The following is a 23,740-nucleotide window of genomic DNA, read 5'->3' on the forward strand; positions in this document are numbered from 1 at the left end:
GAAAAGTGAGGTGTGGGGTGGAGCATGCAGAGCACAGGGGAGCAGGGCAGAGAAGCTGGTGTTGGTCCCCCCGCAGTGAGCCTGCAGTGCCTTCAGGGTGGCTGGCTGAGAGCTTTAATGAGCCCTCAGCCCACACTTAGACAAATTTGCTGATCGAAACTACCTTTTGCCTCCTGGAACAGTCACCTGCATGAACTTGCTCTTTTCTGTGGTGACCTCATCCAAAAAGCAAGGCTCACAGACTTGCTTCCCATGGCCAGAGACAGGTGGACTTCATTCAGAACAAGTGATAATGATGGTAGGAGACCTTCTGCTAAATGATGTCTTCTTTGGTGTTCTCAGTGCTGGGCTCTTCCTTACATGAAGTTGTTTGAAAGTGGGTTCAATGCTTATGAAAATAAAATGTTGTCACTGGCTGGTTTTGCTTTCTGCTTTGCAAAATGAGCCCCTTAAAATGTTTTATTTCCTTGTGCTTATTTCTTCTTTTGTTGATCTTGCCTATTCCTTTTCCCTTGATGTTGCTCTAGTATAGCTCTTGTATTTTATTTTTATGTCTGTTGGGATGGGACTTTTTATTCTTGGCCTTTATGATCATGGGAACCAGAGGAAATGTCTTACTTTGTGGTATCTTAGAAAGCTGGTCTCCTGATAGCTTCAGACCATTCCCTAGAAACAGAGTTGAAATGGACCTTGAAAATTCATTCAGTTCATTCACCGGCCTTCAAGTCGGCCACACCTCCAACAGACCTGGGGGCACCCATTTAGGAGAGCTATATTATCAAATGTTTAGATCATTATCCTCTCATGCCTATCTTTTTCCTTGCTACATAAACCTAGTTCCACACATTCAAATGTAAGCCCACTGCCCTCATTTCTTGAGCATCTCCTGTGGTCCGAGTAATTGATAAATAGCATCACGTTTAACTTTTGTAAGACAACTTTGAAAGATGAAGAAATTGAGTCTCTAAATTTTAGGGCAAGTAATATTGCCTAAATATCACAAGATATAAATATCTAAGCTGAGACTTGAATTCTACCTGCTTGTTCCAAATCTGGCCACATGTCCTGGAACATTCTGCTGATGATATCTGTTGATATATTTAAAACCAATTAAACAATCAGTTAATCCAATTTGAACTCAAACTCCCAACCCAGTACTGTGTTAATGACTGGGACATTTCCTCAAGAAGTTCTTAAGTTCTTAAGACAATATTTAACCATGTGGCACTGATTCAAAGGGCAAATTTATAAAAGAAGGAAAAGTTCATTGTGGGTTAGAATAGTTGAGAAAGGCCTATGGAAGAGGTTGGCAGTTGGGTCTCCATTCAGCCAGCAAAAGAAGAATTAATTCCTTTATTAATTCTTTTCTATAAAATAATGTTTTTCCAAATTTTTGAGGATGATCTCAATCTGAACCCAAATCCTTTTTTAGGCTTTATAGAGCCCCTGTCCCTAGAATAGGCAAGGAACTTTAATTGTGTCTTGACTAGCATGAAACTAAATTTTTTTTTCTGGTTTTATTTTATTTAAGCCCATGATAAAGTAGGGAATTTACCAATCATTAAAAATTTCCCAAAGCTTCATTAATTAACTGTGCTAATAATCCAAATAACCTAAATTGATTTATTCTGCTTTGACTCCTCAAGTATCTCCAGAGTCTTAAGAGAATTAGACTGAAATTGCTGCAGGAGATAAACAATTCTTGTAATCTTATTTTGTTGACAAAATGTACCTTTACCACCACCCCATCCCTTTATAAATAAAGTAGTAGGAAGATTTCTTTACTTAAATCTTTTTTTATAATTGCATTCATTACTTGTTTATGGCCTCTAAGAGATTTTTGTAGCAGGAGGAGGACCTGGTTTTAGGAGCCGAATTAAAAACCCTCAATCAAATTTTGTAGGTCATCCTGAAAAACTGAACTTATGTGTGACCCTCCTTGTTTATTTCCATTATTTGCAGTTCAAAGTGTTATATTCCAATTTGATAAGCAATAGCTCCAGTATTTAAACATCCAAATGGACTATTATAATAGCATTATGTTAGAGGCCAAGTAAATCACAGTTGGAATATAAAGTACTGGCTTTTTAATGATATCCTTGATGTCTCAAATTCAAATAAAACCAAAGCACATAATAGCAGAATCACACAAGCCAAGAAAGGGTCAATACTGTTGAAAGAAGCAGAGGCAAAGTTCTGTTGAAAGGCAGCTATCTCCTTGGAGAGTCAGTAGTACACCAGGTTAGCGACTAGCGTTTCATGCCCACTGAAAAAGAGGTCTTTAAACCTGTCTGCAGCTGAATGGGGTTCATTGAAAAGGCTAGGCCAGCACTAATGGATTTGGGCTTTTGTTTAGATGCCATGTGCTCCCTTGATAACGACAATGATTTTATGCACCTTTAGGCCACTTAGTTGATTAGGTACAGAATGCTTGCAGAACTGCTTGGGACCCATGTTTCTCCAACATTGTCCAGACCCCAGAAACCTGAGTGAAAAATGGTTATCTCTCTGTGCTTGATCTCTAAATCTTAGTTAAAGCCCAGCTTCTTTTCATAGATTCCCATCTGTGATTCTTACATTCATAAATTTGTTCAGGGCCTTAGGAAGACACCTTTATTTTCTACCTGGGCTAAATGTTTGAGACTTAACTGCCCATTTTCCTGGGTAAGGAGACTTTAGGTGCCACCAAGAAAAAGCCTGGGTTTGCAAATTAGGCTTGTAGGCGCTCAGTAAACATTAGGCATTTTGACAATTACATTTGCTCCTACACTGTACCTCTCCCTGCTACTAGTAATATCATTAGTTAACTGGAAAATCCAGTGGGAAAAGGAAAGGTAGGAAGGCTAGACTTCATTTCTGTGCTTCCTGCAGTGTTTTTATTTGTTTTTATTAAAAAGAAAAATAGATAGCATTTCTCTTGAAGTTAAATATAATGCTAAGGACTTGAGCAATACTAGGTCTTGAGTTTTTCTGAATTACAGAGATGGGTAGGGAAATGGATATTCCAAATAACCACTCACCCATGATGTCATAATAAAGTCAGGGCCAAATTACTGTGGCAACAGAGAAAGAGGTTAAGGTGGAAAAAAATTTTGCCAAGAGATTGTCTAGAATGCTGGCCATTTGACTTGGCCTCACATAAGTCTTTGCCAAGAAACTGAGTAAGGTAGGGAAACCTAATGAGTTCACGCATTTCCTTCAGGCAAGGAGAGTGTAACCCTATCTGGAGGGAGCTGACAGTAAAATAGCATGGCATTCACTCATAGGATGAAGCGGATGAGTCAGCTTCTGCCTAGGGCCAGGGGCAAGGTTAGCTTTCTGGAATTCTGGAATCCACTCATAAAGATGCTGTGCTTTGCTTCCTGAACCTATCCAGCAGCATTATCAGTACCTTCCTGTCGAAGATGTTCTTGATGGCAGGGATTAGCTGTGCAAGCCCTAAGATTACATTTCCTTTTCTGTGAAAGATGAACTTATTGGCAGGTTTACTTCTGCCCTTAAAACTCTTAAGTGTTCCATCAAGGAACAGAGTCTCCATTTGCATCCCCCTGACTTCATACTCCTACTGTGCAGTTCTAAATCCTGCCGTTCTATTGCAGGACCTTCAGGCTTATGCTAACTTCCCAATGGAGCGAAACTTTGTTTCTCCTTCAGTGGTTCTTAAACTTTCCCTTGCACCAGAATCCCCTGCTTCTTCTGAAACTTTGATCAACTTCTGGTTCAAGTAGGTCTGGTTTGGGGCACAACAATTTGCATTTCTAACTAGTTTCAGGAAATTTTAATGATGCTGGTAAGAGGACTACAGTTTGAGATCCATTGCCCCAAGAATCCTGATCTGAGCTTGTCTAAAATCTGTTTATCTAACCTTCTAACTTCCTCATGATACAATGAAGCAACATATTGGAAAATCATTGTTAGGAAAGTGCAGATTGAGGTCTAGTTCCTGTTATTAATTTGCTACATAGAAAAATCATTTCCCCTCTCTGGACCTCATTTCCTCTTCATTAAAATTAGATTGTTGGATTAAATGACTGCTAAAGGTTTTCTATACCAGGTGCTAATGAGAGTGGACTAATCGACTAGTTGTGGGTACAACCTGAAATCAAAATCAGTATTTTGTGAAAGAATTGTATATCACAGCCAATAAATGTGTGTGTGAGAAGGTAGAATATATGGTTGTAGAATATCACTCCTAATTTTATGCTTTATATCAGAAATGAAAAAACTTTCTGTGAAGGGCCAGGTAGGCATTGCATATTGCAAAGTCTCTATTTCACATACTCAACTCTGCCATTATCCATTTTATGTGAAATAATGGCAGGCAATATGTAAATGAACAAGGGAAGCTATGTTTCCATAAAACTTTATTTACAGAAACAGGTAACTGGCTGAATTTGTTCAGTGGTTGTCAGTTTGCCAAACTCCACTTTATATTCAATTTACACAAATGATCTTACCTAAGTCCTTACCTAAATTATGACAGAAAAAAGTGATTTTAGGCCATCTGGAATAAATGTATCAATGTGTTGACTATTAAATAATGTGTAATGTATAGCATAACCTATAATTTTCTATTGCATAATAAGAATAAATTCATTATTTTAGCTGAGAAAAATGTGTGTTCCTGCTTTTTAAAATTCAGAAGCAATTTAAATATTACAATGCTTAGACTGTTTATAGCTGAACTTTCATTATGAAACTACATAAAAGCATTTATCTTTTATGTCAGTAGGGTGAGAAAATATACCATAGTCATTAAGTGGGGATTGTTCTGACCACCCCAGCTGGGATAGAGGTCAAACTATGGAAATGACCCTAGAGATATGGTGAGAAAGATGACTCACTATCAGTGGGCTCCATTCTCTTGCCGAATTTGGATTCTAGTGTGGTTGCGCCCTGTGGGCTGAGGTTTTGTAATGGCATTCTCATTGAATTAATGGAGTCACCTGTGACATTTTCATTATTAAAAATAATTTTGACAGTTATCCTGCAATTCAAAAGCCAAAGTGAACATAGGCATCATTCTGGAACAAGACATAAACTAAGAGGGGGTTATTTGGCATGTTTGTATAATTGATGAGACATGAAATTGTGTTATTTTGCACTAACCCTGGAGGCTATCCACTTATACTTATTCATTCTTCTCATCAGCACAAGGGAAGAAATCTGATATTCTGATTGGGGATCATTGCCTATTATATAGTAGCCTCTTCTAAAAGTGTCTGTCTCTGTATTTGATATTGTTCATAGACAAATTGAGGGTTCCTGAGGCCTAGTCCCTCTGTATATACTTGGGGAGAGTAATATTGTGACCTCAGTAGCTGAGATGACAAACTGGTTCTGTATTGTAGCTATCACTACTTTTCTTAGCTTCTGTTGGTTAAAATAAATCCCTAAGGAGTCATTTTGGGTAATGACAACACAAGCAAAATAATGGTGTATGCGCTTTAGGCCAAAGTTTTATTATTGGAAGGTTCGTAGGATAGGAACAAATCTTTGTCCAGATAGCTAAATTCTCTGAGGCATATCACCTGTTTAGCTCATCTGTGTGTGTGTGTAATATTTCATCCCTTGATATTTTGGAACATTATGATTTCTTGTCATTTCTTATAGTAAAAGCACCAGTGCACATGATTTGAAGAAAAGCATTTTTCAACCTGTTGTTATGTGTATAGCCAGCATGTCTCCTTGCCATTCCCCATAAAGAATGTAAAGCATGTGAAGATTTCCACTGCAGTTGACAGCACACTTGTCTCAGCCCTGTCCTATTCCACACTGCTGTCGATGAAGCAGGTAGAGACCCTGAGGGCAGGTCCATCAAGTTTGCAAATGTCATCAACTGTGAAGGAGGACAAACAATGGTAGATGACAGACATAGCATTTAGAAAACATGTTGACAGGCAAGAAAGATGAAATGGATCAAAGGTGAAATACAATAGGGGTAAATATTAAGTATTATACTTGCTGCTCCAAGACAACTAACTTCCTAAGATGGGACAGGGCTTAATGAGGTTTTAGTCTTCATTAAGCTCAATATAAGCCAACACATGACATAACCAAAGTAAGTAAGGAAGTGTCAAAATCAGTACTTGAAGCAAGCTGACCGTGAATCCCGATGCATTCTGTGTTAGTCAGACATTGGTGAAGAATTCTATTTAGTTCTCTAACTCTGCTACCTCCTTTGAGAAATGGAGATGTAAATTTCTACTTAACAGAATTGTCAGGATTAAATGTGTTAAGGCTTATGTATAAAAGGGTTAGCACAATGAATGGCACAAAGTAAGTATTGTAACTGTAGTAGGTTACTATTATTGGAAATACTCAAAACTACTGAAGAAAAAGGCAATGATAACAGTGAAAGGATTCAAAACTATGGGGACTGGTTGAAAAAGAAGAGATGTTAAATCTAGAGATGAGATGATTCAGTAGACACTCATAGCTATCTTCTGAAAACAAAAGAGTTGAAAATGTGACAGAAGGGATTGGGAGTTCTACGATTGCCAAGGGTGTGAACAAGGATCAGTGGATAGAAACAAGAAGTCCGGTATTTAACATTCAGACATGTACAGAGGTATATAATTTGAATGCCTTTCATAGTGGGAAGTTCCTCGAGACTCAAGAGCATCAGGTATGAGCTTGATGACTTTTGAATATGGTTGCTTTAGAGAATATTAAAGTGTAGGTCAGTAGGTTTGGTGGTATGTCCCTTTAGGTATCTCTGGCCCTGAGAGTCTTTGGTTTTGTAAATATTGAACAATGCAGTTATAACCATAAATGACTTCCATAGGTCTTGTCTTAAATGTTCAGCTTCTTTATTGTCTGAGGTGAGAAGTTCCTGTGAGCAACAGATATATAAGTGAGACATGCTTCAGAATGTTCATCTTAATATTTGAGTGCTATTGACCTTGGAGTCTTTATCGAAGTGTTCAGGGCCATTACTCCAGAAATCAAACTCTACCTATAATTTGTGAAACTGCCTCAAAGCGGCAGGTGGCACCTGATTATAACCCCTTGTAATAAACAACCTAAAGGCTTATAGAAGAAAAGTTATATAAGAAGGCTTAATAGAAGAAAAAGTGTTTTGAAACTAAAAGACCTGGTAGTGCTGCTTAAGGAATCCCTAACTCCCTGATACTAGGTAAATCGTTTGGCCTCTCAGGTCTTGGTTAATTCTTCTGTAAAAAGGATATAGTCATACATCCTCTGAGAGTTGAGACACATAAAATGAGATGAATACATTTGAAGGTGTTAGGTGGAATCATGAACTGGGAAAAGTACAGTAGTGTGATTTTCTACTGAGTTTTTTTTATCATACATGCATTTTTAGTTGCTTAGTTATATAATTTTCTTAGAAATGTGTTTTTTAGGAAACATTTAGAAAAAAGGAGTTTCAGAGAACACATTGACTTCTTGTTTAAACTTAGAAATGTCTCCTTGTTGACATGGTCTACTCTGCAGGCAAGGTCATAGAAAGACATGGTGTATGCATATTAGGGACACTTGTGCATCTGTTTCGAACAAAATGGGAGGTAGCCAGAGGAGTACTCGCTTTCCTCTGTGGTCTGTAAAGTGTTTATCTGATTTGCTTTTCACAGTGCAGCTACCTTTTCCCCCTAGTTATGAAACCTCCTTCGCCTCATTTCTAAAACAGGATGGGAAGATACTCTGCCGACGGACAGCTTGCGATTGCCAGAATCCAAGTGTTGACCTTTTCTGTTGCCCAGAGTGTGACACCAGGGTTACAAGTCAATGTTTAGATCAAAACGGACAGAAGCTCTATCGAAGTGGAGACAACTGGACTCACAGCTGCCAGCAGTGCCGGTGTCTGGTATGTGGGCTTTCTTTAGAAGGTGTTACCCCTTTACACTGGAGGGTTACAAACTCATTTGTCTGTGGGCTTTAGTTCCCCACTGTTTGTGATCCTGTGCAGGGAGTATTGGATTCAGTGGCTAAGAGGTATATGGTCTGCCTGAAGACATTCAGATACTACTTTGAAAAACACTGTGCAAGACACAAAGAACATATTTATGGGACTGATTTGGCCCATATTATGTTTACAATTGCTACTTTTAGCAAATCCAGATCAAGACAAGTCCCTGCGTGATAGAAAGCTTTCAAAGCCTTGACCAGGATTTGTAGTTCTCATAGAGCCGAATCTTACATCTTGAGGGGACACAACCATTAAGGTTTCAATATGAGAGATAATGGAACTTCTAATAGTAGAAATGTCAAGAATTGAGTCCGAGACCTAGAATTCAATCCTGGTTCTCCTACCTGCTATTGCTTGTGATTAGCTGGGACAAGCCCTGCTATTACACTGATCATTCTCTCAGCCAGTGTACACAGGTGGGGGAGTACCTGTTTTGTAGGGTGCCCTTATAAATCTTTTGTAGGGTCATCTTATAAAGATTAGAGAACACATGAGGAGGACAAATGTAGTAGCTGGTACATGGGAGGTACTTGGTGCACAATAGTTACTGTTGATATTATTTCCTAGATTGAACAGTCTGTTTCAGATACTAAACCTGCATGTAGAAGAAATGAAGGATATTTTGGATCTTAATAATGGTATAATCTAATTTGGTATAACTAATGGTATAATCAGATTTGAGAAAGTCCAGAGAAAAAGCTTAGTCCCTGGACCTGGTTCTTTCTGTTTCAAAGAGTACCACAAACAAAAATTTCTAAGGGTGCAAAGCCAATTAAGACACATTATCATAGTGAATATGATGTTTCATCTGTGAGGAAGTCGTAACTATTAGAACTGAGTCAACTAAATTATAACTCAGTTAACTTGCAATAAAAACTATTAGCTGCATTCCATAGTTTAACATTTACTAAAATTAATGATTCAGTCTGTGGATACTGTCTGAAAACAAGCATTCAGAGAAATTGTGCTGTAAATTTCTATTGGGTTTTTGAAAATCCCCTGGTGAATATGCAAATATTCTTAATAGAATCTATCCTTCTTAATCACACCTAATACTGAGGATTATGACTTACACATTCAAATCACAGCTGGTTTTTTTCAGACTTCCATCCAAGGGCAAACAAGCCCTACACAATTCTAGAATTAGCTTCCATATCAGTCTGAAAAATTTCTTCTTCAAGATGCCAATCACCAGGCACTCAGAAGAATTAGTTTTAATGTTAGACATGAAATTTCCATAAAATTTCAAAAGTGTATCCTCTCCCGTACCCAGCCCCTATGGTTAATATTCCTGAGAAAATTGAAGCTGTTGAACCACACGGCTCAATAACTATTTGAGAATAATGTGGGTCATATTTAATAAATATCAAGAGTTTGCATGTGCCAGGCTCTGGATGATATACCAGTGGGCATGATAGACACTGTCTATTCAGGAAGCTGACCAAAGGCTGTATAGTCTTGGGAAGCTGATGGAATAGTTAGACATAAGTTCACATAAATTACAATGCGTATCAGAATAACAGAAGAAAAGGCTGCCCAGGGAAGTAGTTCTACTACAGGCAGCTTGGTGGGGCCACAGTTGCCAGATCCTGAGACACATGGATGCTCCATGTGAACTGTAACAACTACACATTAGTGATGTGTCACAAGCTACATATCACATCCAAAACGTTTCTGAAATGGTTTTCCTCATATTGCCTAACTTCAATTTTATATTTAATACTGACAGCTCAGTTTACGACATTGTAGAAATATTATGGTGGCTTCAGGTTCTCCCTTTGACTTAAGAGATGAATTTCTCTTTATACACTAGACAGTACCTTCCTTACCCCTTACCATCTATTCATTTTATTTGTTAAGTTTGACTGGCATTTGTTGACTAAAGCTGTGTGAAACATCCAGAAGATAAAGAAGCAAGCTCAAAGCCTAATGCTCAAAACTTAATCAGGAATTGTACTGAAGATTATGATAAGGATCCCAAATATCAGGATAGAAGTTATTATGGGCTGCCATGGGCACACAGACAGGACGTTACTCTTTCTGGGGCTACAGTACAGAGGGTCAGCAGAGCACCCTGAATGAGGTGATGTCTGTAGTTGCTCTTGAGGAGGAAGCACATTTTACCTGTAATGGTGCTAAAGTAGGAATGTTCGGTGAGGGCGGTGAACAGAATTACTGTGTCCTTTTTGCCCTTCTGGGGCTTTGGGGACAGAATTGTGCATAAGAACAATGAGGAGGATTTTTGGCTTTTTCTCCACAGGAAGGAGAGATAGATTGCTGGCCACTGGTGTGCCCCAATTTGCACTGTGAGTTCAAAGCCATCTTGGAAGGGGAGTGTTGCCCCCACTGTGTCATTGACCCCTGCCTGGCCGATAACATTGCCTATGACATCAGAAAAACCTGCCTGGACAGCTATGGCATTTCAAGACTTAGTGGCTCAGTGTGGACAATGGCTGGATCTCCCTGCACAACCTGCAAATGCAAGGTAATTGGATATCCTGAGGGTAATTGGGCCTTGAGCAACTGCCAGAGAACACTTGCAGAAGGTCCCTTCCTGACGCTTCTGGATGAGCATGTTCCAAAGGGTCTGCTGGAGGCACAGGCAGGGGTTACTTCTTGCAGGAGGTTAATATGTCTGTCAGGATCATAGCTGCATGGTGAATAAAGGCAAATTACAAATGAACATGGAATAAAAAAGTCCTTTCTCTTGCCTTTAAACTACAGAATTCTAACAATTAACACTAGGCCCAATTATGTCTGATTTAAGCTATTTTGACCTGAATATTGAAAAGAAAATAAAAAAGATCTCTTTTCATGCTGGAAAATTTTATGAGTTCTTTCATGTCAATGTTAGAAAAAAAAGTGCTCTGTGAAGTTGTTTGCTTTGTTTAATTTTCATGGTGCCTAACAGAGGGACCTGAAGCTCTTGCTGCAGGATTTAATTAATTGTGATTATTCTCCTGGCTTTTAAGAGGAGTTCCCAGAAGGCATCTTCATATGCCTTTAAAATTCAAAACTGATCCTTTCTTCCCTTCAAAGCTAAGGAAGAGCTATGACTATAGCTGACATGAAGCAAATGTTAGGTGGTGTCAAAGCTCTGCCAAAACATCTGTTTAAGATTCCCATGATTCAGCACATTAAAAATAGTAATCTATTTGGTTTTACCATATCTTGGCTTCAGACAGCAGTGGAAGGTTCCTTTTTATGGTTCTTATAAGTGTGGATTCTTTCTTTTCTGGAAAGTTCTAGTCAGATTTGAGATTTATTTAGGGGGATTATAAAGGCATATTTACGTTAATACATATAATTGAATTTTAATGGATTTCTGGTACTTTATACATCTAAGTATGTACTGTCCCCTTCATAGTCACCATGAGAGGTTCCATGTATATCCCTAATATGCACACCTTTCTGGAATCTATTTTGGAGTTGCCTTTGGATTCTTGTGCTGGTCCTTTTAATTAACTTTATTAATGGCAAATTATCTTTCAGGGATTTATTTTTGAAAAGAATCTCATTTGGAAGAATTCCAATGAATAAATCGTGTAAAAAATTTGGAAGTATAGGGGAGGCCTCCCAAACATGGTTTGAACTGTGACAAGGGCATGAAGTTGCACTGCCTGCAGAACTGAGCAAGAGGTTCCTCTGCAGGGTCTCATGATTCCCTCCTTCCTTTCTGCTCCTCTAGCATTTTCCTGGTAATTTCTGTCTAGCATTCATGGAGTTTGTCTCAGAATATAGAAGGTATTTTGAATACAAGAGTGCATACCTGCCAGTTAATTTATATTCTCTGTCTCAGTGAGCTAATGCTTATGTCTTGGTGCACAGAATGGAAGTGTCTGCTGTTCTGTGGATTTGGAGTGTCTTCATAATAATTGAAGTATTGAAAATGGATCCATCATCATGGAGAAAAGTGGACAAAATGACCATCCAACATGATAAAGAGCAGGCGTTGGTATATTTCACCACAGACAGTTCCCAAAGTCTCCGTCTGAGGAAGGTGTTTGGGGGGTGCCTTTTGGACCCACCTCTTTGCTCATTCTTGCTGACCTAGTCTAGGTGACCTACAGTGCAGTACATTTAAGTCTATGATTGTTAACAGAAGTTTCCTGTGTTGTAAACCACATGTTTCCCTTATCAGATCACCTGCAAATACATTTAAATGATCTCATGGTAAAAATTGATGTATTTTTTGGTTTATTTTGTGTACAAATATAATAGACACTCGGCTCCTTTTATTTTATTTTTTCTGATTTTTGGATCAAATTCTACAAATAAAGTTGCCTGTTGTGACTTTGTCCCATCCACTGTATACTTCATATTGAGATCCCTGTGAAATGTTTTGATAAATGTATGTATGTAGAGTCTAATTGTATCATACTTGTATTTCAAACTGATGCCCACCTACTCAGCTTAACCAAGGGGAAAACAATTATGACATGTTAAAGAGCGGAAAGACCATAAACACAACTAAGTAATTATTTTAAAAGAACTTTCTCTTCCCTTTTGCAAAGTGAAAATCTTGAGCCACAATTTAGCAGTGGCAATGCTTGGCGTCTTTCCCAGTTTTGAAAGAGAAAATGTATTTGCGTCCATTTTATATAGTAATTAATAACTTATAAGGGACTTCCATGCCTATTAATACAAGTTATCATCTAGCACAAGTGAATGGTATTATTCCTGCATTACAGATAGTAAATGTATGTGTCTCAGTCAACCAATTTATTCAGATCTCATTAATTTATAACATTTTGGAACTGGTAACCAGGACTAATGCCTATTCAGTGTTTTTCTCCACTAAACCACACAACCTCTCAGAAGACAGAGGTTACACTTTTAAGAAAAACCATTTGTATGCTCAGTAGTTATTTTAAAGCAATGAATGTTTTGATTTGAGCTGCTACCATATTTTTAAGAGTTGGCAGTTACAGTTATTCAAAATGAATAAAATGTGCAAATGACATTTTATTTGAGCTGAGATAAATTAATTAATAAATTATATATTATAAATTGTAGTTGTAGGTAATTATAGGTTGTAGTTGCAGGTAAATCACATCTTAATGGTTTGTAATACCTAAGGCTTCTGAATTCAGCATTACTCTGAAGCAAGCCAGTTCCTGAGTTTTTGTTCATTCACCTAAAATTCACCTAACTTTTAAGTCAGTCATGCTAAAAATATTTTAAATCCCTAATATTTATAGAATTATTAGTTAAAAATTACAAATTCAGGTTACCATTTTTCATTGATGTTTGTCCTATGGAGATGATAATACTTTTTTGTGAAGATGGAGCTCACTAAATGAAATCCATTTCATGTGCTAAATTATGATCATCTCAGTTTAAATATTGCATTTGACAACTACTGCTAACGTGTGGTAAAGGAGAAAACATCTCCACTTTAATTCTTTTAAGATAATCTTGGAGAATTTAAAAATTAGTCTTTTGAAAATATGACACCATTAATAAAATATCTTTCAATTTCCATTGGAAAGACAAAGATCTTGGCAGAATCATTTGTATAGGGTCAGGGGTTCGCAAACTGTGGTTCCTTGTGTCAAGTTTGGCCCTCTGCTTGCTTCATTGGAAACAACTGTGCCCTTTCCTTTACATATTCTTTACTGCTGAAAAGGTAGAATGGCAGAATTGAGTAATTCTAACAGATACCAGGTGGCTCACAAAACCAAAAATACCATCTTGCCTTCTACAGAAAAAGTTTGCCAGCCTCTGGTGTAGAGATGACTGAACACTGGTGTGTATTTTGAAATGTGTTATCCATTTTTTTCTAAGGAATTTTTGAAGTTTAACAGTTTTTTAAAATTTGTATTCATTCATACTTTATTGCAGAGCCATTAGCATGAATGGTTCCTCTTCAAATACTGGTGTTTTACAACTGCAATCGTAAGACTTTGTATTTTCTTTTCATTTTAGACCGTGGGGTATGTTTAATTTGTGCTACCTTGATGGCAAAATGTTACTGTTGTTTAGTAGCACGATTTAAAGTACTGCCAGCTCCTATCAATACAGGGTTTACTTCCTATGAAATAATGGATGATATTTTCTTATGAAAAAATTGAGGACATTATACTCTCCTAAGCTTTCCTGGGGAAATTTTTAAAAATGGACAAAATAGTCTTTAAAGAACACCATTATGTGAGCCTTTAGAAGGTATTGACCATCTTTGACTCCATTAGGGGATCCTGTTAAAATAAATTACTGCCTGAAATGCCTTCCTGATCAGGAAATTGAAAAAAGTTACTTTTTTCAAAAAGGTGGTAAATCTCCTGATGGAATCTGCTTAAGACTCATGCTATGATTTGCAGTGTAAATAGATGTCCATTTGATGAATCAAAACAGTATTTGACAAATCTATCTCCTTACAGACCATAACCATTGTCTGTATTGTCACAAATATAAAGATGCTAATATACACATCGTAACCAGTGATGAATAGATATGCAATTATGTAGTGACTCTTCATTTATCGGTAGTGTGAAAGTCCTGTGATTTACGAGAGTAGAATATGAGGGGAGATGAAAGTTCTATATGTTAACTAGAAACAGCTATTTAATTTTGGCTCATTCTTTCCATATGTAGTTCATTATGTTGTTTATATAGTATATCACTATACATATGCAACCTATAATACATATATATTAACATATATGTTCATATGCTGTGTGTGTGTATGTGTGCATATATATTCTTTCCTAGAGTATCCCCTCCTGACTGAGCTTTATAGTTCTGTGCTTATGTCACTGTTACAGACTTTTGATATACATTTTCCTTGTATTATGATTACAAGAGACCATAGGCTATGCTGTGTACAATTTTCATCTTCTAGCATCCAACATAGTGCCTTGCATAGAATAAGTTTTCAATTCTTGTAAAAATTGAATTCAAAATTTTTTGTAGTGTCAAAGAGTCTCAGATAGTAGAAGCAATCCACTCTAGTGGCTTTCAAATGATCTTAAGCAATAAGACTTGTTTAAAAAATCAAAATGTACTCAGTGCAACAATATAAAATCACATTAAAGCCGAGTTTCTCTGCGTGGAGCAGGGATTGGAGAACTGAGACCCCTACACACATCCCACCACAACTCACTGACTTCAACAGAGCACAGCTTGAAAGTCATTGACCTGACCCCTCACCTTCACTTCTACAAATGAAATCAGCACTCAGGGAGGCTAAGTGATTTGCCCAGTGTTCATAACTAACTAGTCATATACCTAGAACTACCGCCCAATCCGTACTGGTTTTCCCTGTGCTATCTTGCTAATGATCCAAACGTTTTTCCACATTTCAATTTCAAGTGAGCTTTTCTTACTCCTCCTAATGGATGACACTAAAAGACAATCATGGATGAGCTGCAATATCTGTTATTGTCTCTATGTTCCATATCCCTTCTGATTGTGATATGCCTTACAAAATTCTGATAGCAGGAACTGAGATAATCAGATTAAAGGTCCAGACAGCATGGCCAAACCCACAATAGCAGCAAGCCATTTACCAATCACACACACACACACACACACACACACACACACCCTCAGAATAAAATGAATTCTGGCATTGAAAGGCAGTCCTGTATAGTCTGATACCACTATTCATTTACCCATTTATTCTTTCATTAATTTAGTGGCAATGTGGCAGACTTTGCAAATATGGAAGTGAATAGACAAAATTGGTCCCTATCTTTATGGCATTTGTGGCCTTATGTTGAAAAGACTTAACAGTAAGCTAGAAAATAGTTAAATGAGCAGTAAAACTACAGACATATTAGTACCGGGAAGAAAAAAATGTGAAGTGATAAATTGGAGGGGAACTGGGGAAGCCCACTTCTCAAGGAAGACCTCTCTAAGGGGGTGATAGGCAAGCAGGAGTCATACGTGTGAAGTGTTGTCGGTATCTTTCTAGAAATAAGTACAAAGGACTGCAATATGGAAAGAGGCTTGGGGTGTTGAAGGTCATGAGTGGTGCAAGAAGACAGTAAGTGAAGGGGAAAATGAGGTTGCACAGGTTGGCTGGAGCCAGATGTGGCATGCCAGTCATGTGAAAGCCATTGGCACATTTTCATTCTGAATTCAGTGGGAAGTTATTATAGGTTTAAGTACTTGTTTACTCACCTCTTCACCCACTCACGTATTGATACCATTATTTGTTAGCTATCAATTAATCCATATCTAATTACTGTTCAACAACCATGAAGTTGTATACCCAGGCAAGATGACAGAGATGATGTTATCTTTTCCATTTGTAGTTTAAGATCTAAATTGGGTTATCACAAAGCAATAAAAAGGAGATGCATGGCATGTTCAGAAATAAACTCAAGGAACATTTATCACAAATTGGATCTTTAAGTCCGTTTGCTGCCCCTGCTCTACTTTAATTTGATCTCTTGGCTCTTGCACTTCAGAATCATATTCAGTCCTGTGGTTCATAACTGTGATGTCATCTTGTGTTATAACTTCAAATAGGGGTGATGGAATCCTGAGGAAGAAGAGAATCTGAGTAATCAGACATGATCACCAACACCATTACAACAACACTAGAATGTATTAAGCAGCTCTCCAAGGTGGCGCCCATCAAGTAAAGCAAAAAATTTCTCTGTTGTTTGGGAGAAATTATTTAGGTTACCAGAAAATAACGTTTATCTAATTTACAGTGATTTTTTCAACACTTGAAGTTGTTAAAATGGAAAGAATTTATTATTGAGAGGAATCAATATTTTAGGAACTGGGAAGCCAAATAGAAATATTAAACAAATGCAAATTTATAGTTACTGGCAGTTGGTATGCCAATCTCACAGGATAAAAAAATCAACTTTAAAAGGAACATTTACACACTTTTATATTATTTTAGCACTATTTTAAGAAAGAACCAAATGAATATAAGAATGGGATGTGGGCAAGCTTTTAAATCCAAAATAAAATGCATTCTTTTGATCAAACACTAATTTTAGCACCTTGGGAAACTTGAAGACATTTTAAAGGAAATAGAACAAAGATCTGGGGTACTGTATGCCATGATGTTTACAAATGGCTAAGTATTGCCTTCAAAAATGTTTGTGAATAGAGCTATGATTCTCAAGCACTCCCAAGGAAGAATTGTTCTCAAATAGTTTCATATATACAATTTGAAAATAACATTAAAGGAACAAGTCATTAAACTAGACATCAGAGTTACAAAGGTTTTAAACAGATTTTAAAATGCCAAATATATAAGGGAACGCATATCTTAAGTACCCAGAGTAAGCTGGAGGGAGTCATGAGAACTGCAATGACATAACAGTATGAATCTCAGGTCTCAGTAGATTGTTGACCAATTGTTGCCAGTTGAGAATGTGGACTAAAGTATTCCCAGACTTGCCCATTTTTCAAGAGAAGCCATAAGTTTTAATTTTTATGTGTGATTTTATGAATCTTAAATTCTACATCCGAGTGGAAAAGAAATCAGGCCATACAAAGCATGTCTGTAGGCTGAGGTGACCCATGGAATCAATTTGCCACAGACTTGTGGTTTACAGCTACAGAAAGCCCAAGAAGTTAATAGACCTTCAAAGTTTATAGGTCAGTAAATCAATTGCTTTGCTCCTTACCCTAACCTCACCTCCCATTTATCATCCACTTTAATCATATGTCATTCATTGATTTCTAAACCCCTGAGTTTCCTCAGTATATTCCGTGTGTGCTTCTGCAAAGTGTGTATGTTAATACTTCTACTGATTAGTTCAATTCTCCCAGACTTTGAACACTCACTTCTTAAATGAATGGAACATCAGCACCCTACTTAACTTTTAGAAGGTGTCATCAGGAACCATAAATATTCCATTTCTGAAATAGATGGTGTGCTTAAAGAAAGTACTCATTCCGAAGGCTTAAAATTGAAATGTCTTATTTTTATCAAAACTGTTCACTGCCCAGGCAACAAACATGGATTCATTCACACAGGATACAGATGGTGTTTAAATGATTAAACGTGGAAGGTTGGTGGAAGAACAAGACAGCTGGACCCATGGTCTTTCCTGTTCCAACATCACTCTGATTCACACCTGACGGCAGAAAGCATACGACTTGTCAGCAGGAGTGTCAGCTGTAGAAATGAAGAAACACAGAATACCTTCTCAGCAATGGCATCTTGGCAGCTGCGGTACATTTGAGAAAGGAAATTTTGCCATTCCTTTTTGTTACTCAGCAGATAAGAAAAATGCAAAGAATAAATATAAAGCACACTTGAAATTTTTTGTAACTGAAGAGAGCAAAAAGAGCCCCATATCATACTGGACAGTACCAGAATTGAAACTAACCTTGTGTGTCCGTCTCCTGTGGCTGCTGTGACAAATGACCACATACTGATACCTTAGAACAACAGAAATGTATTTCTCACAGTCCTCAAGGCCAAAAGTCTGGATGTGTCAGCAGGACCATTCTCCCTCCACAGGCTCTCGGGGATAATCCTGTGCCTCTTCCAGCCTCAGGCGGCTCTGCTTGCTTCCTGGTGTGTGACTCCAGTCTTTGCCCCCATACTCACATTGCCTCCTCCTCTTTCCTACGTGCCTCTTACAGGGTCACTTGTATTGGATGTAGGGTCTACCTAGAAACACAAGATGATCTTCTCATCTTGAGACCATTAGCTTAATTACATTCAGAAAGACCCTTTTTCCGAATAAGGAAACACTCACAGGTTCTGAGGATTAGGGTGTAGATATACTTTTTTGGGGGGCCACCAGTTTATTTTACACCTTGATTAATCAGGAAAGCTAAAAAAATCTTGATTGAATCCCTTTATATGTTGAAGAGTTGTGATTCCTCCTTTCTTACACACGAGGGTAGATACATGCCTGTGTAATTCTTACTCCTGTATAGAGAAGATACCCTTTCATCCAAAGCATAAAAAAGATCCATAGACTAGAACTTGTACATTCCAGGAATTATTTTCTAGAGAAACTTAAACTTAAGGTCTTAAAGAGTTAAAGCCTTGGATAGAGTCAAGGAGGCAATTACAAAAATTAAGAAGGGAGTAATGAGGTCATTGGAGTTTTAATTTTATAGAAGGCACTTTGGTCAACAGTGTACCTGGGGTCCATTCATAGTTCATCACTGACATTGAAAAAATTCAGAAACAGAAAGTTGAGCTAAATGCTCCTTTCTCTTTTAAAAAAGACCTCTGACTGTACAACAAAAAATACTACATCATATATTTACCTGGAATTTCAAGCAGACCCTAAAAGCTTCATGAATTGTCCTGTGAAAATCAATTTCAGGTTTCCCTCATTCTTGGCATACTTCCCCACCTACTTGACAGTGTTCCAGATAAGGCTTGAGACTAATGCTCTTTAAGCTTTGTATATGAGTATGTGTTCCAAATATCTCCCTTTGCCCACCAAGACACAGACACATCTCCGTAGTATACCTAATAGCGCTATGTCATATCAGATTCATCTCTTGATTGTGCAATAGAGTTCATTAACTTATAATCACTATAGTTTATCATAAATCCTTCCCTTCATTTCCTTCAAAGCTAGTTAGAAAATTATCTGGGCATTTTGAAGAAATGGTGTTTTGTGCCCAGGAAGTAGACCATGGTGTAACAAATCATCTTCAATTAAATATAAAATCAATGTTTAATGGGAAATCAGGCAGGCTTTATATTTTTGGAGCTGAGTGGACTAATATAGAATTAATGTACTATATGACAAAGATTGTATTAAGCATTACACAATGTTGTGTTATTTCATAATTAAACCACTCTTAAAAGCTGGGGATAATGATCCATATTTTACTGATGAGGAAATGAAGACATGAACTTGCCTTATAATACACAGCTATGATTAGAAGTTCTGTAATTCTAAAGTGAAAGCTTTATGGAATAGCTGGGAAATATTTGGACAGGAAGACTTGCAGCTGTCATGAAGGATTAGGAACAGGAAGGCTGTCTTGCCTGAGGGTTTCAGCCCTGAGCAAGCTCACTATGGATTCAGTGAGACCTAGGAATGCCAATGGAAGGTTCTTTGGGTGAAGGGGTTTATACCCACCTTTATTCCCACAGTGGCAGGTCAATCACTAGAATCCTGTCCACTCAGAGTGAGTCTTCATGCAGCAAGCCGGTCTCTGCCTCTGGGCCTCTCTACCCACACAGCCGTCTCAGTCTCTGTCCTCGGTGCTGCCACCACTCAAGTTTCTGCTCTCCTGCAGCTGTGCAGCCCTGCAGCAGTACAGCAGCCATGCCACTGTGTCTTCTGGAGCACTGGGCAGAGCTGTTTATATAGAGTCAATAGCAATGTATTGCACACACATGTGTAGTAAGCCAGCCGACCAGGACCAGGTGAGAATCATGGTCCTGGGAACCTTCACTTTATCCACAAAGGCTTTTCCAGAATAGGGACAGAGAAATGAAAAAAGTAGGCAAGAGTAGAGTGGGCATTGAGAGTAAGCATAAATGAAGATAGAGCAATCTTCATGTCATGCTGAGTGGTTTGGACTGAGTTGCTCAGGACCTGAGATCCATTCTAGTTCTAATAGGACCTCCATTTTTACTGTAATTGTTAATAGGGCTTTGCTATGTTGCATTTGATGAAATAGTAGGTGCCTGGCACATGCATGGCCCCATGATTCAACAACTGTTAATTATCGCTTTCATATTCTGGGTGAGATGAGTAATTACATTTAGCTGCCTGCAGCCCTCCCACTGCTGCCTTCCTGAGGCCTGTGACTCTATTCGTCCTCATGAGTAGGGTTGCACTGTGAGCCGTGAAATGCATCCAGCTGTCCTGTCTCCAGCAGAAGCCTGTTCATCATTTGCCTCACTACCCTGGGTCTAGATGGTTCAATCATGTTGCTTTTCAGTGGGGAGATTTATCTTTCTAGTTGCTTTACATAGCAATCTAAGAAAATAAGAGAAATCACTCTCACTCCACAATGGACAAAACTACAAATGTGCACTATTTGGAGCTTGAAAAAAAATGATGTATTATGAAAAGACAAAATTCAAGACTGAATCTGAGGAACTCAGACTAGGAAAAAGGGCTTGACTGGCCTTTCAGAACTGTTCCTGCAATGCACACTTGCAAAAGTGAGAAAAATAATGTGAAGTCACCTGAATACCAATATAACAAGTCAGTGTATGTGGCTCAAGCTTTGGAGCCTCAAAACAACAGACAGTAGGAATTGTGACTGTCTTGAGAAGTGCCCCCTAGGTACATGCACACATCTTGATTCAAAGAGCTTTCTTCAGTGTAAAGAAACTAGTTGCCTGTGGTTCATGCTTATTCTTTCAATCATTTATGAACTTATGTTTTTGGTAGGTTTTGAATAGTTATTTTATAGAACACTTACTTTGAACTATGTTACTTGATAAAACAGAGATGAATACAGCAAGTTACAGAAAAAAAAATGTCACAGGCATTCGGAGGAAAGAGAAGTCACTTACAGATGAAAGGGTACACTGCACAGCAGTACACTAATAAAGACAACATCTCTGGATAAAATAGCTCCTCAGGCTGGGCATTCATTTTGCTAATGTTTAGGACAAAGTCTGTGTGGGTTATTTTGAAGGAGTTAAGAAGCGGGGTGTGAGCCATGACTGGTTGTGGGATCAGAGTGCAGTTGGAACCGGACAAGTCTAGAATTCTTGAAGATACAGTGGCATCATCAGGCGGCAGTCAGCAGGTTTATGGGAAGGTGGGAGTTAGCGATGACAGAAAATGTAGAAAGAAAAGGCATCTGTTGAGATTTGACTATTTGCTGACACTTCGCCCAATGTCTTGCACAATTTTGGTGTAAGAGGTGTCCAACAGGAGAATGTGGAGCATGAGGATGAGGTCACATGATTTTGATGCCATAATGAGGAATTTGAATGAAGCCACCTGCACAGTAGGGACCAGAGAACAAACTACCTGGAGGACACAATGAAGGGGAAAGGGCACATGTCTTAGAGCCAAAGAGACCTGGGTTTGAACCCCATCTCATTGCTTTTTAGTTCAGTTGGCTGTGAACAAATTACTAAACTGCCCAAAAGGCAGAATCCTTGATTATTTAAAAAAGGGGGTTAATACCACACACCTTAAGGGGCTTTATGAAATTAAGGGCTTTTTTGTGAAGTTCATAAAACTTGCAGATGTGCAATGAATGATAGTTATTAGGGAATCTTCTTTGACGCATGTTCTCATATTGACCCCATCTGATGCCCGGCCCCCTCCTGCCTCATCTCTTTGACAACTACCTAAATAGCTGGCTAGGAGTTGGGTTTTGCTTTCCTTCAGAGTTCAAAACTTCTTAGCCATATTGATGAGCCATCAAGAAAATGCACAGCTTATCCAGTTTGTTTTCTCTCCTCCAAGGATATGAATGAGTAATTTCAACATCTGCAGGTACTTTGTGTGGAAAAAAATTCTAAAAGGATGATGAACTGCTAACAAGCCAGGTAAATCCTACAAGTGCTCAACACTTGGATTCTGCTGTCAGGTAGTGTGGAGAAGTGGAAATGATGATAAAGGGGTGTGTTATAGATATGCAGTTGCAAGCAAGTAGGTAATGATTGGAAATGACTACTGACTGGCCGAAGGACCAAAAATCCATTGGTACAGAGCAGTCAGGTCATTTGAAGTCATTTGATCTGATAAATTCTGTGCTGCTGAAAAGGCTGGGTATTGTTTCTCTTGGAAAACCTGTGAGGGAAGAAATATTTCACCCTTAAAGGTACAAAGCACCTTATTCCTCTGCAGAGTTAAGAAATGGAGGGGATTTCTGAAGAAACAATACCCTTGGTGGCACTTTTCAAATAATAAAGGATGAAAAGAATTTTTCTAACCACAAAGAAGACTCAGTAAATTGATTCAAATTTCCCCTACTTGCATGCCTTCAATAAATCTATACTCAGTTCCTACCATGTGTTCATGTTCATGAAGGCTGTTGAGTGATCTTTATTGCAGTTATCCAATCAAGCCAGATTAGCCAGTATTTCCTGAGTGCCTAAAACTAACCTATATTCCAGGAAATATTTTAAAAAAAAAACCCAGGTGCTCAGAATGAAGCTTTGCTAAAAGAGGTCCCAATGAGTGACTGAAACAGTTGAGTCATTTCTTATCCCACCTAGATTCTATACTCTTTGTCATAAGGCAAAGAATCAACAAATGACTATTCTTTCCCAGGGATAGAATTAGATAAAGTGTAGACACTATCGTTTTTTGGGGAAGGAAGCAACTCATAATATTATAAAAGAAGGCATGATATGCTGCAATTATCCTTTCCAGATATAATTATTTAGGTAATTTAAAGAAAAAACAACGGAAACAATTGCTTAAATTGTTTTGATTATAGGGGGTAAATGTAGTTTGAATTTAGGCTAAATTTTTGGAACACATGTTTTGACCTGGTTTATTAGCCAGAAGTATTTATTATGCACAAACTGTGTGTGGATCAGGGAAGGAAAAGAACAAAAATAACACTGGCCCCTGTCCTGAATTGCTTAAAATTTAAAAGACGTTATAGACTATGAGTTTAAAAGCAATATGCTAAGGGTTGTAATTGGGGTTGCCATAAGATGCTAAGGAAGTACAAAGGAGAAGCGCCTAACCCAGCCTTTTGGAGGGAAAAAGTCCCCTTTTGGGGGACTGAATTGAAAGGGAAATAGTCAGGGGAAGACTGCAGTAGACAGTGTTCCAGAAGATAAGAACAGCATGTGAAGCTTCGTGGAGGAGCGGCAAGGAGGCATCTCTGGGCAGCTCCATGTGGCTGGGATATAATTGTGAAATGGGAGGTAGAGGAAATGGTAAGAAAGACATTTGAAGAGGGAAGCAGCAGCCACGTTTCAGA

The 23,740-nt window shown here is 38.1% G+C and overlaps 1 protein-coding gene across 2 annotated transcripts in view; it reads left to right on the forward strand.

Moving 5' to 3' along the window:
* The window catches only part of NELL1 (neural EGFL like 1), an 812,822-nt gene extending 800,599 nt beyond the window's left edge, over window positions 1–12,223 (forward strand). For both annotated transcript variants that reach the window (XM_036932730.2, XM_036932731.2), the window contains 3 exons: window positions 7,652–7,828; window positions 10,191–10,415; window positions 11,759–12,223. In XM_036932730.2, coding sequence (XP_036788625.2) covers window positions 7,652–7,828; window positions 10,191–10,415; window positions 11,759–11,809 — 453 coding nt within the window. In that variant the 3' untranslated portion in view covers window positions 11,810–12,223. The remainder of the gene's footprint in view (window positions 1–7,651; window positions 7,829–10,190; window positions 10,416–11,758) is intronic.
* Window positions 12,224–23,740: the final 11,517 nt, after the last annotated feature.

The sequence above is a fragment of the Manis pentadactyla genome, chromosome 9 (genome assembly GCF_030020395.1).
Source record: "Manis pentadactyla isolate mManPen7 chromosome 9, mManPen7.hap1, whole genome shotgun sequence".
Taxonomy (NCBI): domain Eukaryota; kingdom Metazoa; phylum Chordata; class Mammalia; order Pholidota; family Manidae; genus Manis; species Manis pentadactyla.